The 15,785-nt window shown below is 41.5% G+C and overlaps 1 protein-coding gene across 1 annotated transcript; it reads left to right on the top strand.

Annotated features, from left to right (window-relative positions):
- Positions 1–2,299: 2,299 nt before the first annotated feature.
- Positions 2,300–3,244, top strand: LOC129540470 (olfactory receptor 6N1-like). Its single transcript, XM_055401476.2, has one exon. It carries the CDS (start codon positions 2,300–2,302, stop codon positions 3,242–3,244), a length of 945 nt encoding a protein of 314 aa, XP_055257451.2.
- The last annotated feature ends 12,541 nt before the right edge of the window (positions 3,245–15,785 follow it).

Raw genomic sequence — 15,785 nt, 5'->3', positions numbered from 1 at the left:
CAATAGATAAATTGATTTCCTACTCCAGGGGATTTCCTGACCCAGGGATTGAACCTGCATCTCCTGCACCACAGGCAGATTCTTTATCACTGAGCCAAAAGGGGAGGCCGTGGTTTAGATACTAAGTTGTATCCGACTCTTGTGACCCCATGGACTGTATCCTGCCAGGCTCCTTTGTCCATGGGATTCTCCAGGCAAGAATACTGGAGTGGGTTGCCATTTCCTTCTCCAGGGAATCTTCCTGACACAGGGATAAAACCCAGGTCTCCTGCGTCTCAGGCAGATTCCTTAACAACTGAGTTACAAGTGAAACTTGTGGCAAAATTAGCAGTGAGCAACTGGATGATTTAATCTTCTTAGATCACCTAGCTCTTATTATTGGAGTTGCATGGAAATGAAACTGAGAAATCTCCTTGCAATGCAGTTTTTCAGAAGATGAAACTCACTCTGGGGCACTCAGTGTGCTACTCTGTATGTGTGCCTAAAATTATGCAAGATGGGTTGTCTCTTTCCATAGAAAGGTATATGGAATTTTTGCAAAGTTTTCAAAGTGGCCTAGAAAAGGCAGTTTCCCTGAGACTTGATCCCAGAGCTCAACAGTCAGGGTTGCAAGGTTGAGAAAAGTCATTTGAGAAATAGTGCTACTCTGCATCATTTTTCTGTGCCCAACAACCTTCCCCCAGAGGAACCTCTATTGAGAGCTCATCATACCTAACAACACCAGTGAACACACATTATACATCCCCTGGGAAGCCAGCATTTCCAGGAACATGAGATATAGGTACAGAAGTGTCTTGGGGTAAAAGAATAATGAGGAAGCTGCTACAAGTCCTAATTTAATCCAGACAGATAGTAATTTGGGATGGTGTATCAGAGATGAGTGGAGCTGAAGAAGAGGATTAGGGGATGAGAAAAAAATGCTAGGAACCATGGTGCTGATGTTCCCCACAGCCCAGAAACATTTTCAGTGGTTTTTGGGAACCATAAATTATCTGTGTTGTAAGAGTTTTAGAAAACATCATTTCAAACTTTTTCATGTTACAGAAAAAGAAGTTGCTTAGCCCAAAGTGTACTGCCTGTTAGCAACAGAGTAAGTTCTCAAAGCAGAATCCCTGACTTAGAGGAAGGCCTTTTTTTTTTAAATGTAATAGGATTTGTTGCTGGGTGTTCTGTCTTCATGGTTTTCCTCTTTGAAATTTCCTGGCACATTTCTTCTTTGTGGATCATCTTTCAAAGTGAGTTATTATCAGGCACTATGGAACTGAGATTTTGGGTACAGTTCACAGAAATTTTGCATTTCCTTTACTTCCCATCCTTTTTATTTTTTACTCCTTAGAAAAATGTATATAAACTCTAGAGGGTATTTCTGAACGAGGCTTCAACAGTCATTTTTAGAGGATGAGTTTTCTCTCTTCTCCACAGTCCTATACGGCTGTTTTTTAATCATTAGAAACTATAGGAAAGATGGTGGTAAAGGGTTTCTTCTCTCTCTTATTTTCCTATACACACACATACACTTGAAGTCTAGTTGATTTATAATATTGTATTAGTTTCATCACACAAAGAATGTACTGTACAGCAAAGTAATTATATATATATATATATATTCATTTTTAGATTTATATAAAGATGTATTTACCTTCCATAAATGTATGTTTCTTAAACTTTGCAATCTTAAGGTACTAAGAGAATTGAACCTCTGCTGTATGTATGTGTGCTTCTCTATTTCCTCTTACTATCTGCAGATCTTACTAAATGACAGTTTAACTTTGAAGACTGTTGTCTATTTCCTCTGCTGTCCCTACCATCCTTTCAGTTCAGTTCAGTTCAGTTGCTCAGTCATGTTCGACCAGCCTTTAGTTTCACTATTTTCAACCAGTAGTTAGGTGCTTCCTGATGGTGAGGCAGGAAAGAAATTAAGTTTCTGGAGTCATAAGAGCACAATATTATGGTGTAGAAAAGAATAGAACTGGCACAAGGAGCCTTGATTTCTAGTTCCAGTTCTGGAAATGACAGTTTCTGTTGGGTTCCACCATGTTATCCTTTAGGGCTGCAACTCTTCTATTGCAAAGTGAGGAGTATTGCTTAGATAATATCAAGTTCCTTTCAGTCAATTCAGTTCAGTTCAGTCGCTCAGTCGTGTCCAACTCTGCGCGACCCCATGAATCACAGCACACCAGGCCTCCCTGTCCATAAGGTGCTAAAATTCAGGATTCTTGACACTAGGGAAATTTTCTGACTAGAGGAAAAATCTGGATGTTTATTAATCTTCTGTTTTTACTCCTTGCTCTTAGGAACCATGGGCCTTGTCAATCACACATGGACCCAGAGTTTTCTCCTTGCTGGTTTCACTACCACTGGAAGCCTGCGACCTCTTGCTTTCTTGGGGACACTGTGCATCTATCTCCTCACCCTGGCAGGGAACTTATTCATCATTTTCTTGGTTCAGGCAGATTCTAGACTCTCCACACCCATGTACTTCTTCATCAGTGTCCTCTCCTTCTTGGAACTCTGGTATGTCAGCACCACAGTGCCCACTCTGCTGCACACCTTGCTCCATGGGCGTTCACCCATCTCATCAACCGTGTGCTTTGTCCAGCTCTATGTCTTCCATTCACTGGGCATGACTGAGTGCTACCTGTTGGGTGTCATGGCACTGGACCGCTACCTTGCCATCTGTCGCCCACTCCACTACCATGCTCTCATGAGCAGACAGGTACAGTTATGGCTAGCAGGGGCCACTTGGGCAGCTGGCTTCTCAGCTGCACTTGTGCCAGCAAGCCTCACAGCCACTCTGCCCTTCTGTTTAAAAGAGGTGGCTCATTACTTCTGTGACCTGGCACCACTAATGAGGTTGGCGTGTGTGGACACAAGGTGGCATAATGGGGTCCATGGGGCAGTGATTGGTGTGGCCATAGGGTGCAATCTTGTGCTCATTTTAGGACTGTATGGGGGTATCCTGAGAGCTGTGCTGAAGCTGCCCTCAGCTGCTAGCCGTGCCAAGGCCTTTTCCACCTGTTCCTCCCATATAACTGTAGTGGTGCTTTTTTATGCTTCTGCCTTCACAGTTTATGTGGGCTCACCTGGGAGTCGCCCTGAGGGCACAGACAAGCATATTGCCTTAGTGTATGCTCTTCTTACTCCCTTTCTCAATCCTATCATCTACACCCTTCGAAACAAGGAGGTGAAGGAGGCTATGAAAAGGGTCTGGGTCAGGATATGGACCATTTTGAAGGAAGTATGACAATCTCTTATAATTTTAGGTTTCTTGGTAACTGTAGGAATGAATCACCCAGTTGGTTAGTCAATCATCTTCCCAGAGTTAAAGTAAATGCCAGGGAAGTAAAATCAGTCTTATCATTTATCACATCCATTGTAGACACTCACTGAAGAAGACATAAACCTGGATTAATCAGGAACATATAGAGAGAAAGAAGGTATGTCTTTGGTTCTATTACAAACAAATGGGAGAGATATGCCACAAAGGAAGAAAAATAAAACAGAAAACATGCAAATGTTTTTGAACTTATGGCTTAAGGAGAGAGTAAGATACTGAGAGAAAGAAAGCAAACTAAAGCTGAGAGGTGGCACTTTTGTTGAGGTAAGATTCCCAGAATAAGATCGAAAAGGTGGAAAACAAGACTGGCCAAAAATTATAACCAGTGTAAGTTTCAGATGTGAAGCCATGAACCATAGGCAGAAAACTTATCAAGAACCCAGTGATCTGGGGATCATGTGATCAAAGGTAGCTCACTGCAGAAGACAATGACCCTATTGGGTAGGAGGCTAGAAACTTTAGATAGTAATTAACTGTCTAATGGGGAGAGGCAAAAGTGTTGGAGATGAGAGTGTTCTCTGAATCCCCTTCAAATACTGTGGAATATGCCTTAGAGTGATCTGGAGCCATATTTCATAAATAAATCAATAAATAAAATAAAAACCAAGCAACAAAGAGACAAACAAAAGCTTTGTGAGTACACATGTACAATGTAGAAAGCATACTGAAATTAAAAATAGACACGGTGACCTGTAGCTATGAACTCATTCTCTCCCTTCTCTTTTCCCCCAGCTCCCTTACCACTTTTTCTGCCTAGCAAAGCTTGAAAATTATTGCTCAGGCTTAATTTCTGTACTTTGGCAATATGTGAACTGTAGATCTAGCCCCTGCCAAAAAAATGTCAGGGTTTTGAGAAAGATAGGACCAGGATCTTGGTAGAGACTGGGTCACTGTGTGGGATTTAAATACTCTCTCTAGTTTTCATTCTTAAGTAACTGCTAAAAAATCAAATCAATTATTTTTGGTATGTCTGTCCTATGCCAGAACGGTGACAGCTGCTTCCAAATGTATTTTTAATTTAATCTTCACAAGATCTTTTGAAGAAGAAAGAATCATTTCATTATCTACATGATGACACTAGAAAGATTATCGCACTTGCTGTCAAGAGACATGGATTTAACCCCAGATCCACTTCAGTGGGCTGGCTGAACTTAGCAAGACTTCCTCAGTTGCACTCTTTGCCAGATGACAGTAAGGAGCTAATGACTGCTTACATTCCTTCCTGCTTAGGAAGTTTTGATTCTGTGATTGCAACAAATCTTAAAGAAAGCAGGATCTGGACCAGACTCAGATGGTAAGATCTGAAAATCCAGGATAGAGAGAGGAAAGTAATGGTCCAAATCCAAGTTTTACTGTTTTTGATTATGTCATCCTGATCTCAGGTGGCCTCCAGCTACAATGGTTGAAGCAGGATTTCAGTTTCCTGCCAGAGATTGAGGCTTATGGAAGTGGCAGTGTTGAATCCTAGCCACCAGGCCACCAGGGATGAGTGAGTGGCCAGTGACAAAGCCCTGGCCCATCAGCTGTATAGAAATGAATTTCCACATAGAGATGAAAAGTTGTGAAACAAAGTGTTTCTTAGGAAGAAAAAAACATATGTGTGGATGGACACACGGGCGGGCTCAGAGAGTCTCACTCTTTTAGTAGTTTAAATCACTTCACATGGGGTACGTATTTCAGGTTTCCTCTGGCCAGTCATCTTGCTTTGTCTGGTTCTGAGCTTATATTTGGTTTATGTCAGGGTACTCCCATGTGTTCACGTGCATCTGTTAGCTAAGATAGATTCTATCAAAGATGTCTATGGGGAGATTAACATCACCTCCTATGGAGTTGTTCCTCTCTTCCTTTTTGACCTTAAAGGAGATTTTCTGCTAGTGTGTAGTAAGAAGGTTTCCTTAACTTCAAAAATGAGGAATATGTGGCCTTTTATCTCTTATCATAGCTGGTTTAACTTCTTCTATCCACTGCTATTTTGAGTATCTGTCCATAGGCTGCAAACTTCAGCTGTCCACCCTGAGGTCCATCTATCTTGCCTCAACCCTGTACAGAAAAGAAAGTAAATTCTCTCTGATCTTAATTTTTTCTTCCTTAAAAAATTCTGCAAGAGTCCTAAAGTTTAAGTAAAATAACACATGCTAAGTTTTCAATACATGTTAGCTTTATTATCCCAGAGGCAGAGCAATGTAGTAGTTAGAACATGAACTTTGATGCCTGCCTCCTTGGGTTGGAACACTAATTCTACCACTTAATTGCTTTGTGACCTTAAGCAATGCATGCAACTTTTCCTGTGTCTCGATTTCCTGATCGGTAAAGTGAGGACATAGTAGAATCTTAAATACCATATTAAAAAAAAAGATCTTCACGACCAAGATAGTCACGATAATGTGATCACTGACCTAGAGCCAGACATCTTGGAATGTGAAGTCAAGTGGGCCTTAGGAAGCATCACTACGAACAAAGCTAGTGGAGGTGATGGAATTCCAGTTGAGCTATTTCAAATCTTGACAGATGATGCTGTGAAAGTGCTGCACTCAATATGCCAGCAAATTTGGAAAACTCAGCAGTGGCCACAGGACTGGAAAAGGTCAGTCTTCATTCCAATCCCAAAGAAAGGCAATGCCAAAGAATGCTCAAACTACCGCACAATTGCACTCATCTCACACGCTAGTAAAGTCATGCTCAAAATTCTCCAAGCCAGGCTTCAGCAATATGTGAACCGTGAACTCCCAGATGTTCAAGCAGGTTTTAGAAAAGGCAGAGGCACCAGAGATCAAATTGCCAACATCCTCTGGATCATGGAGAAAGCAAGAGTGTTCCAGAAGTTCATCTATTTCTGCTTCATTGACTATGCCAAAGTCTTTGACTGTGTGGATCACAATAAACTGTGGAACATTCTGAAAGAGATGGGAATACCTCACCACCTGACCTGCCTCTTGAGAAACCTGTATGCAGGTCAGGAAGCAACAGTTAGAACTGGACATGGAACAACAGACTGGTTCCAAATAGAAAAAGGAGTGCGTCAAGGCTGTATATTGTCACCTTGCTTATTTAACTTATATGCAGAGTACATCATGAGGAACGCTGGGCTGGAAGAAGCACAAGCTGGAATCAAGATTGCTGGGAGAAATATCAATAACCTCAGATATGCAGATGACACTACCCTTATGGCAGAAAGTGAAGAGGAACTCAAAAGCCTCTTGATGAAAGTGAAAGAGGAGAGTGAAAAGGTTGGCTTGAAGCTCAACATTCAGAAAACAAAGATCATGGCATCTGGTCCCATCCCTTCATGGGAAATAGATGGAAAAACAGTGGAAACAGTGTCAGACTTTATTTTTTTGGGCTCCAAAATCATTGCAGATGCTGATTGCAGCCATGAAATTAAAAGACGCTTGCTCCTTGGAAGGAAAGTTATGACCAACCTTGATAGTATATTGAAAAGCAGAGACATTACTTTGCCAACCAAGGTCCGTCTAGTCAAGGCTATGGTTTTTCCCATGGTCATGTGTGGATGTGAGGGTTGGACTGTGAAGAAAGCTGATCGCCGAAGAATTGATGCTTTTGAACTGTGGTGCTGGAGAAGACTCTTGAGAGTCACTTGTACCGCAAGGAGATCCAACCAGTCCATTCTAAGGGAGATCGATTCTGGGTATTCATTGGAAGGACTGATGCTGAAGCTGAAACTGCAATACTTTGGCCACCTCATGGGACGAGTTGACTCACTGGAAAAGACTCTGATGCTGGGAAAGTTTGGGGGCGGGAGGAGAAGGGGACGACCAAGCATGAGATGGTTGGATGGCATCACCTACTCTGTGGACATGAGTTTGAGTGAACTCCGGGAGTTGGTGATGGACAGGGAGGCCTGGCGTGCTGTGATTCATGGGGTCGCAGAGAATCGGACACGACTGAGCGACTGAACTGAACTGAACTGAACTGAATGTTAATTATTACTACTTCAAAGATTTTCCACTTTCATTTCTGCAGTGGGAATTTCATTCCTTGAGAATGCATAGTTTAACACATATCTCACATTTTCATTATGTGTAGAATCATTAGAATTGATAATTCCCCATGTGAAGCGTTTCCTTTTGAAGTGTCCAAAGTCAACTTTTTATAGCCTCAGGAGTCCTGGCTTTCATGAAGTCTATGCTCTTCCCCCAAATACAAAATGCAGTGCTCCATTCTGCTGAGCTTTGAAGTGAAGTCTGCTTCTTTTGAATTCTGATCTTTTCTCTCCTCTCATACCTTGTTTCATTTAGAAGCTCGTAATGCAGGAATGGTTGTGGGCACTCCCTGTGGGGGCAGCACCAACAATGGCTGGAAACTGCTTTCCCAGCAATGACTTGGGTCATGTTAATTACCAATGAATCTATATTGTGTGGTGGGCCTAGGGGTTTATAACCCTGTTTCAGAGGCATCAGTTATCAATTAACAACTCAATGCAGCACCATTGATTTCTATCACAGTGCTTGGTATTCATTCTTTTAATGAATGAACTCTCAAGTGTCAAATGAGTGTGACAGAAATTTAAATGCCCTTTTACAACTCTGGGACTCCCTGGTGGCTCAGATGCTAAAGAATCTGCCTGGAATGCAGGACAGCCAGGTTTGATCACTGGGTCAAGAAGAAACCATGCGGAAGGGAATGGCCACCCACTGCAGAAGTCTTGCCTGGAGAATTTCATAAACAGAGGATCCTGGCAAATTACAGTCCATGGTGATGCAAAGAGTGAGACATGACTGAGTGAGTAACTTTACAAGTCTAGCAGGAGATAGTCTCAGATTTTTCATAGCTTCAAACTCCCTTAGTCCTCAGTTTATAATCTTTCTGCTCTTGTAACCTCCTCAGGTCTCTCTCTTTAGAATATAAAGTTTAGATAATCTTTAGTGCAGAGCTTCCCAAATGGTTTAAATAAGTGTGTTGCGTAACTAACTCCCTACCCCTCACACATGACTTTCAAATATTTATGTAGGGCCTGAGGGAACTAGAGTCCCTGGACTAGATGCCTCTATGGAAAAAAGCCTTTCTATTCACCTGAGTGTTCCTTGAACAGCAAGGAGACCACACTGTTGCAGGAAGGGGGAACTCTTCCAGGGCCCAAAACTGGGCTCTTGTCTAACACTTGGAAATGAATTGTCTGAGGAGACACATGTGCTGACAAAGCAAGACATTTTATTGGGAAAGGGAACCTGGCTGGAGAGCAGTAGGGTAATGGAACCCAGGAGAACAGCTCTATCACATGGCTTGCAGTTTTGGATTTTATGGTCATGGGATTAGTTTCCCAGTTGTCCTTAGCCAATCATTCTAACTCAGAGTCCTTCCTGGCGGTGCATGCCTTGTTCAGCCAAAATGGATGCCGGATGGAAGGATTCTGGGAGGTGGTCAGACATGCGGTGTCTCCTTTTGACCTGTCCTGAACTCTTCCAGTTGGTGGCGGCTTATTAGCTCTTTGTTCCTTACCAGGACTTCCTGTCATAAAACAACTCATGCAAATAGTTACTATGGTGCCACCCAGTATGGTTGGCGGTTTCAGTCAGTGTGCTTCCCTTAACAAAACCAGTCAATCCTAAAGGAAACTAACCCTAAATATTCATTGGAAGGACTAATGCTGAAGATGAGGCTCCAACATTTTGGCTACCTGATGAGAAGAGTTGACTCATTGGAAAAGATCCTGATGCTGGGAAAGATTGAGGGCAAAAAGAGAAGGGGAAGACAGAGGATGAGATGGTTTGATGGTATCACTGACTCAATGGATATGTTTGAGCAAACTCAGGGAAATAGTGAAGGACAGAGAAGCCTGGCGTGCTGCAGATCATGGGGTTGCAAAGAGTTGGACACGACTTAGGGACTGAACAACAACAACAACGAAGTGTTCTCTGCAAGTGTTATCACTTTTTATATATGCTAATATCCAAAAAGGAGAAGGCACTGGCGAACCATTCCAGTACTCTTGCCTGCAAAATCCCATGATGAAGGAGCCTGGTGGGCTGCAGTCCATGGGGTCGCGAAGAGTTGGACACAACTGAGCAACTTCACTTTCACTTTTCACTTTCATGTACTGGAGAAGGAAATGGCAACTCACTCCAGTGTTCTTGCCTGGAGAATCCCAGGGACAGGGGAGCCTGGTGGGCTGCCGTCTACGGGGTCACACAGAGTTGGACACGACTGATGTGACTTAGCAGCAGCAGCAGCAAGATCCAAAAAAGATGTCCTTTTCATTAAAGGGGACTGGAATGCAAACATAGGAAGTCAAGAAACACCTGGAGTAATAGGTAAATTTGGCTTTGGAGTACAGAATGAAGCAAGGAAAGGGCTAACAGAGTTTTACCAGGAGAACACACTGGTCATTGCAAACACCCTCTTCCAACAACACAAGAGAAGACTCTACACGTGGACATCATCAGATGGTCAACACCAAAATCAGATTGATTATATTCTTTGCAACCAAAGATAGAGAAGCTCTATACAGTTAGCAAAAACAAGACCGGGTGCTGACTGTGGCTCAGATCATGAACTCCTTATTGCCAAATTCAGACTTAAATTGAAAAAAGTGGGGAAAACCACTAGACCATTCAGGAATGACCTAAATCAAATCCATTATGATTACACAGTGGAAGTGAGAAATAGATTTAAGGGACTAGATCTTATAGAGAGAGTTCCTGATGAACTATGGATGGAGGTTCATGAAATTGTACAGGAGACAGGGATCAAGACCATCCCAAGAAAAAGAAATGCAAAAAAGCAAAACGGCTTTCTGAGGAGGCCTTACAAATAGCTGTGAAAAGAAGAGAAGCAAAAAGCAAAGGAGAAAAGGAAAGATATAAGCATCTGAATGCAGAGTTCCAAAGAATAGCAAGGAGAGATAAGAAAGCCTTCCTCAGTGATCAATGCAAAGAAATAGAGGGAAACAATAGAATGGAAAATATTGGAGATCTCTTCAAGAAAATTAAAGATACCAAGGAAACATTTCAGGCAAAAATAGGCTCGATAATGGACAGAAATGGTATAGACCTAACAGGAGCAGAAGCTATTAAGAAGAGGTGACAAGGTTATTTGTATACACAGAAGAACTATACAAAAAAGATCTTCATAACCCAGATAATCATGATGGTGTGATCACTCACACTCACCTAGGGTCAGACGTCCTGGAATATGAAATCAAGTGGGCCTTAGGAAACATCACTACGAACAAAGCTAGTGGACATCATGGAATTCCAGTTGAGCTATTTCAAATTCTGAAAGATAATGCTGTGAAAGTGCTGCACTCAATATGCCAGCAAATTTGGAAAACTCAGCAGTGGCCAGAGGACTAGAAAATGTCAGTTTTCATTCCAATCCCAAAGAAAGGCAATGCCAAAGAATGCTCAAACTACCGCACAATTGCACTCATCTCACACGCTAGTAAAGTCATGCTCAAAATTCTCCAAGCCAGGCTTCAGCAATATGTGAACCGTGAACTCCCAGATGTTCAAGCAGGTTTTAGAAAAGTCAGAGGCACCAGAGATCAAATTGCCAACATCCTCTGGATCATGGAGAAAGCAAGAGTGTTCCAGAAGATCATCTATTTCTGCTTCATTGACTATGCCAAAGCCTTTGACTGTGTGGATCACAATAAACTGTGGAACATTCTGAAAGAGATGGGAATACCTGACCACCTGACCTGCCTCTTGAGAAACCTGTATGTAGGTCAGGAAGCAACAGTTAGAACTGGACATGGAACAACAGACTGGTTCCAAATAGGAAAAGGAGTGCGTCAAGGCTGTATATTGTCACCTTGCTTATTTAACTTATATGCAGTGTACATCATGCAGAACACTGTGCTGGAAGAAGCACAAGCTGGAATCAAGATTGCTGGGAGAAATATCAATAACCTCAGATATGCAGATGACACTACCCTTATGGCAGAAAGTGAAGAGGAACTCAAAAGCCTCTTGATGAAAGTGAAAGAGGAGAGTGAAAAGGTTGGCTTGAAGCTCAACATTCAGAAAACAAAGATCATAGCATCTGGTCCCATCCCTTCATGGGAAATAGATGGAAAAATAGTGGAAACAGTGTCAGACTTCATTTTTTTGGGCTCCAAAATCACTGCGGATGCTGATTGCAGCCATGAAATTAAAAGATGCTTACTCCTTGGAAGGGAAGTTATGACCAACCTTGATAATATATTAAAAAGCAGAGACATTACTTTGCCAACCAAGGTCCGTCTAGTCGAGGCTATGGGTTTTCCAGTGGTCATGTATGGATGTAAAAGTTGGACTGTGAAGAAAGCTGATCGCCGAAGTATTGATGCTTTTGAACTGTGGTGTTGGAGAAGACTCTTGAAGAGTCCCTTGTACCGCAAGGAGATCCAACCAGTCGATCCTAAAGGAGACAGTCCTGGGGTGTTCATTGGAAGGACTGATGTTGAAGCTGAAGCTCCAATATTTTGGCCACCTGATGCTAAGAGTTGATTCATTTGAAAAGATCCTGATTCTGGGAAACAGTGAGGGCTGGAGGGGAAGGGGATGACAGAGGATGAGATGATTGGATGGCATCACTGACTCAATGGACATGAGTTTGGGTAAACTCTGTGAGTTGGTGATGGACAGGGAGGCCTGGCCTGCTGCAGTTCATGGGGTTGCAAAGACTCAGAGAAACTGAGTGACTGAACTGAACTGAAGATGTGAAAAATATGTTAGAGAAGCACCTTATTTGTGTGACATATTGGGGTAAGTGCTCAGGTTAAGGTATTTCTAGGTGGCTCTGTCGTAAAGAATCTGTCCACCAATGTAGAAGACGTAGGAGATCTAGGAGACTCAGTTTCGATCCCTATTTTGAGAAGATCCTCTGGAGCAGGAAGTAGCAATCCTCTCCATTATTCTTGCCAGGAAAAACCCATGCATGGAAGGATGGGCCACAGTCCATGGAGCCACAAAGAGTCTGACACGACTGAGCAAGCACACATGCACGCTCAAGTTAAGGCTCAATTTTGGCCACTTCTCCCCTGGTAACATGTGGATAATGACTAGCAGGAGAGACAATGAGAACAAGCCAGTACTGAAATATATTATAAACAGACCATTCACTCTGTCTTTCATTGAGGCTAACACTCTACACTGCAGAGTGTTATACAGTTCATCATCCAAGTGCAAATGCATTAGGAGTGCGTCAATAATAAGACATTGGGCTTAATAAACCAGGGTTGTCTGTGGCAAACAAGGATAAAAGCCCACAGTACACCACTGAACTGACATTTCTTTTTTCTTAAATGTAATTTCTATTTTATAACGCAGTTTCTTTGCTTCAACAAGTAATACACCAAAAGGATTCAAAATCAAAGCCATCTAAAAGTATTTACATAGAGAAATCTTGCTACTCCAATTTCAAAACCTATCTGCTCCTTCCTGGTCTTCAGCCAACCCTGATAGAAGATGACTTTTAATAATGTTTCCTGATTGGTTACAATGCTTCTATTTGGAAAGCTCAGAAGATAAGAATATTTTATAATCCACCTTTCTTAAGCATAAGGCCCCATACTATATTTGTTCTATCTTTGCTTTTATCTTTTTTCCATCACCTTGTAAAGAGTGCTTAAAAAAAAAAGTTCCATAGTATTTCATTGTGATTTTAATTTGACTAATCCTGTATTGAAGGACTCTTGGGTTGCTCCAGTCTTCGGCTATTAAATACACAACTGGAATAAATAACCCTGTGAATGAATTATCTCCTATATGTGCATACAAATTCCTAGGAATGGGATTCTTGGGTCATAGTGCAAATGCACATATTATTTGAGTAAATATTTTTCAATTTTGCTCTAAAGGGATTATGTCATTTAGTTTTCCCAATCAACAGTGGATGAAAGCATGTTTTCACATAGCACCTTTTATAAAGTACATATTCAAACTTTTGGACACTTGTAAAAATAATAATTGAGAAACAGTTATTTTTTTTTTAGTTTTAAGTTTCAAATTTATCTCATTGTGTATGAGGTTGAATTTTTTTCCTTGTGTTTGAAAAACCTGTTTTTTTTTTTTTTTAAATATATATATATATATTAGTAAGTGACCAATTTGAGGGTCTGTCTCTGGTGGCGCTTGTAGTGAAGAACTCACCTGCCATTGCAGGAGACTTAAGAGATGTGGGTTAGATCGTTGGGTCAAGAAGATCCCCTGGAGGAGGGCATGGCAACCCACTTCAGTATTCCTGCCTGGAGAATCCCATGGGCAGAGGAGCCTGGTGGGCTATGGTCCATAGGATCATGAAGAGTCGGACACAACTGAAGTGACTTAGCACTCATGCATTCCCAAATGAAAAGAAAAAGTGGAAGTGTTAGTTGCTCAGTTTTGTCTGACTCTTTGCAACCACACGAAATGTAGCCAGCCAGGCTCCTTTGTCCGTGGAATTCTCCATCTCCTTCTCCAGGATATCTTCCCAAGTCAGGGCTTGACCCTGGGTGTCCTGCATTGCAGGTGGTTTCTTTATCATCTGAGCCACCACAAAAACTCTGCAGTAAGCATTTTAAGGGAAAGGACTGTGTTTTATGCATCTCATTTTCCCAGTTCCTAGCATAAGGCCAGTTCACAAAATGTGTTTGAAAGATGTACTAAATAAATAAACAAATGAGTGACTGTGATTTCCCATATTTCTCCCATTATTTTAGCTATACTTGATATGTTTCTAACCTCTAAATTATGCTTTTTAAAATGTTTTACATAGAAATATAGCACATAAAATGTTTAGATGAATTTTAAAATCACTTATAATAACATTGCTTTAAAAATTATCTATTCATTTTAAACTTCTAATAAGTAAACACTTTTTCAAATATTATCAATGATACTGTGAAATTTCTAACACACTAAAGCTTACTTTTTTCCATTTTTTTACTTAAGTCTTAAGTTTATATAATTTTAAATATCATCTTCCCCCTGCCCCATATTATGAATTAGCTGATGGAGGTGTGAGGTATCGTTTTTTCTCTTGTTCCATTTCTTATTTTATTTATTTAGCCAATACAGCATGTCTGGATCTTAGGTTTCTAACCAGGAATGAAACCCACACCCCCTGCATTGGAAGTGCACAGTCTTAACTACTGGACCACCAGGAAAGTCCCTCTTGTTCCATTTCTGATGTAGAATAATTGTTAGGTGTGTGCATGCATGCTAAGTTGCTTCAGTTGTGTCCAATTCTTTGTAACCCTATGGACCATAGGCCACCAGGCTCCTCTGTCCATGGGATTCTTTGGGCATGAAGAAAACTAGGGTGGGTTGCCATGCCATCCTCCAGGGGATCTTTCTGATCCAGAGATCAAACCCATGTCTCCTGCAATGGCTGGTAGGGTTCTTTACCACTAGTGTAACCTGGGATCCCAACTGTTAGGTAAGCACTTTCTACTAAGAAGTGACGATGCGAAAGAAGAAGAAACAACTTTCTTAGTTAGGCAAGGCCTATATTTGAAAACTTCTAATTCTTTAGCATATATCTCTCATTTCTGTACTACTGACCCTAGATAGTCTCTATGATTCCTATGCTCCAGTATTTATATCACATTCAGTTGAGTTCAGTCACTCAGTTGTGTCCGACTCTTCGCAACCCCATGAACCGCAGCACGCCGGGCCTCCCTTTCCATCACCAACTCCCGGAGTTCACTTAAACTCATGTCCATAGAGTTGGTGACGCCATCCAGCCATCTCATCCTCTGTCGTTCCCTTCTCCTCCTGCCCTCAATCTTTCCCAGCATCAGGGTCTTTTCAAATGAGTCAGCTCTTCGCATCAGGTGGCCAAACTATTGGAGCTTCGGCTTTAGCATTGGTCCCTCCAATGAACACCCAGGATTGATCTCCTTTAGAATGGACTGTTGGATCTCTCAAGAGTCTTCTCCAGCACCACAGTTCAAAAGCATTCTTCTGCGCTCAGCTTTCTTTATAGTCCAACTCTCACATCCATACATGACCACTGGAAAAACCATAGCCTTGACTAGACAGACCTTTGTTGACAAAGTAATGTCTCTGCTTTTTAATATGCTATCTAGGTTGGTCATAACTTTCCTCCCAAGGAGTAAGCGTCTTTTAATTTCATGGCTGCAATCAGCATCTGCAGTGATTTTGGAGTCCCAAAAAATAAAGTCAGCCAGTTTCCACTGTTTCTCCATCTATTTGCCATGAAGTGGTGGGACCAGATGCCATGATCTTAGTTTTCTGAATGTTGAGCTTTAAGCCAACTTTTTCACTCTACTCTTTCACTTTGATTGACTTCTAATATAGTCAGTCAATGCCACGGCATACAGATATGCATCTGGACACTACAAATGAATAAAGAAGTCTATTTTGAGGACTTTATAAAAGTCTTACAAAGAGAGAATATAAGAATATCAATGTGATGTGAATATATAGAGAACTAAAAATAAGTAATAAAGTGACTACTCTAAGTATAGCATAATCATGTGTTTGAGGATTCTATATAGTTGGCC

The sequence above is a fragment of the Moschus berezovskii genome, chromosome 4 (genome assembly GCF_049115385.1).
Source record: "Moschus berezovskii isolate FMDL1 chromosome 4, NW_MosBer_1.0, whole genome shotgun sequence".
Classification (NCBI taxonomy): Eukaryota; Metazoa; Chordata; class Mammalia; order Artiodactyla; family Moschidae; genus Moschus; species Moschus berezovskii.
The sequence above is the reverse complement of the archived record's forward strand: the minus strand, read 5'-3'. Positions and strand labels throughout refer to the sequence as shown.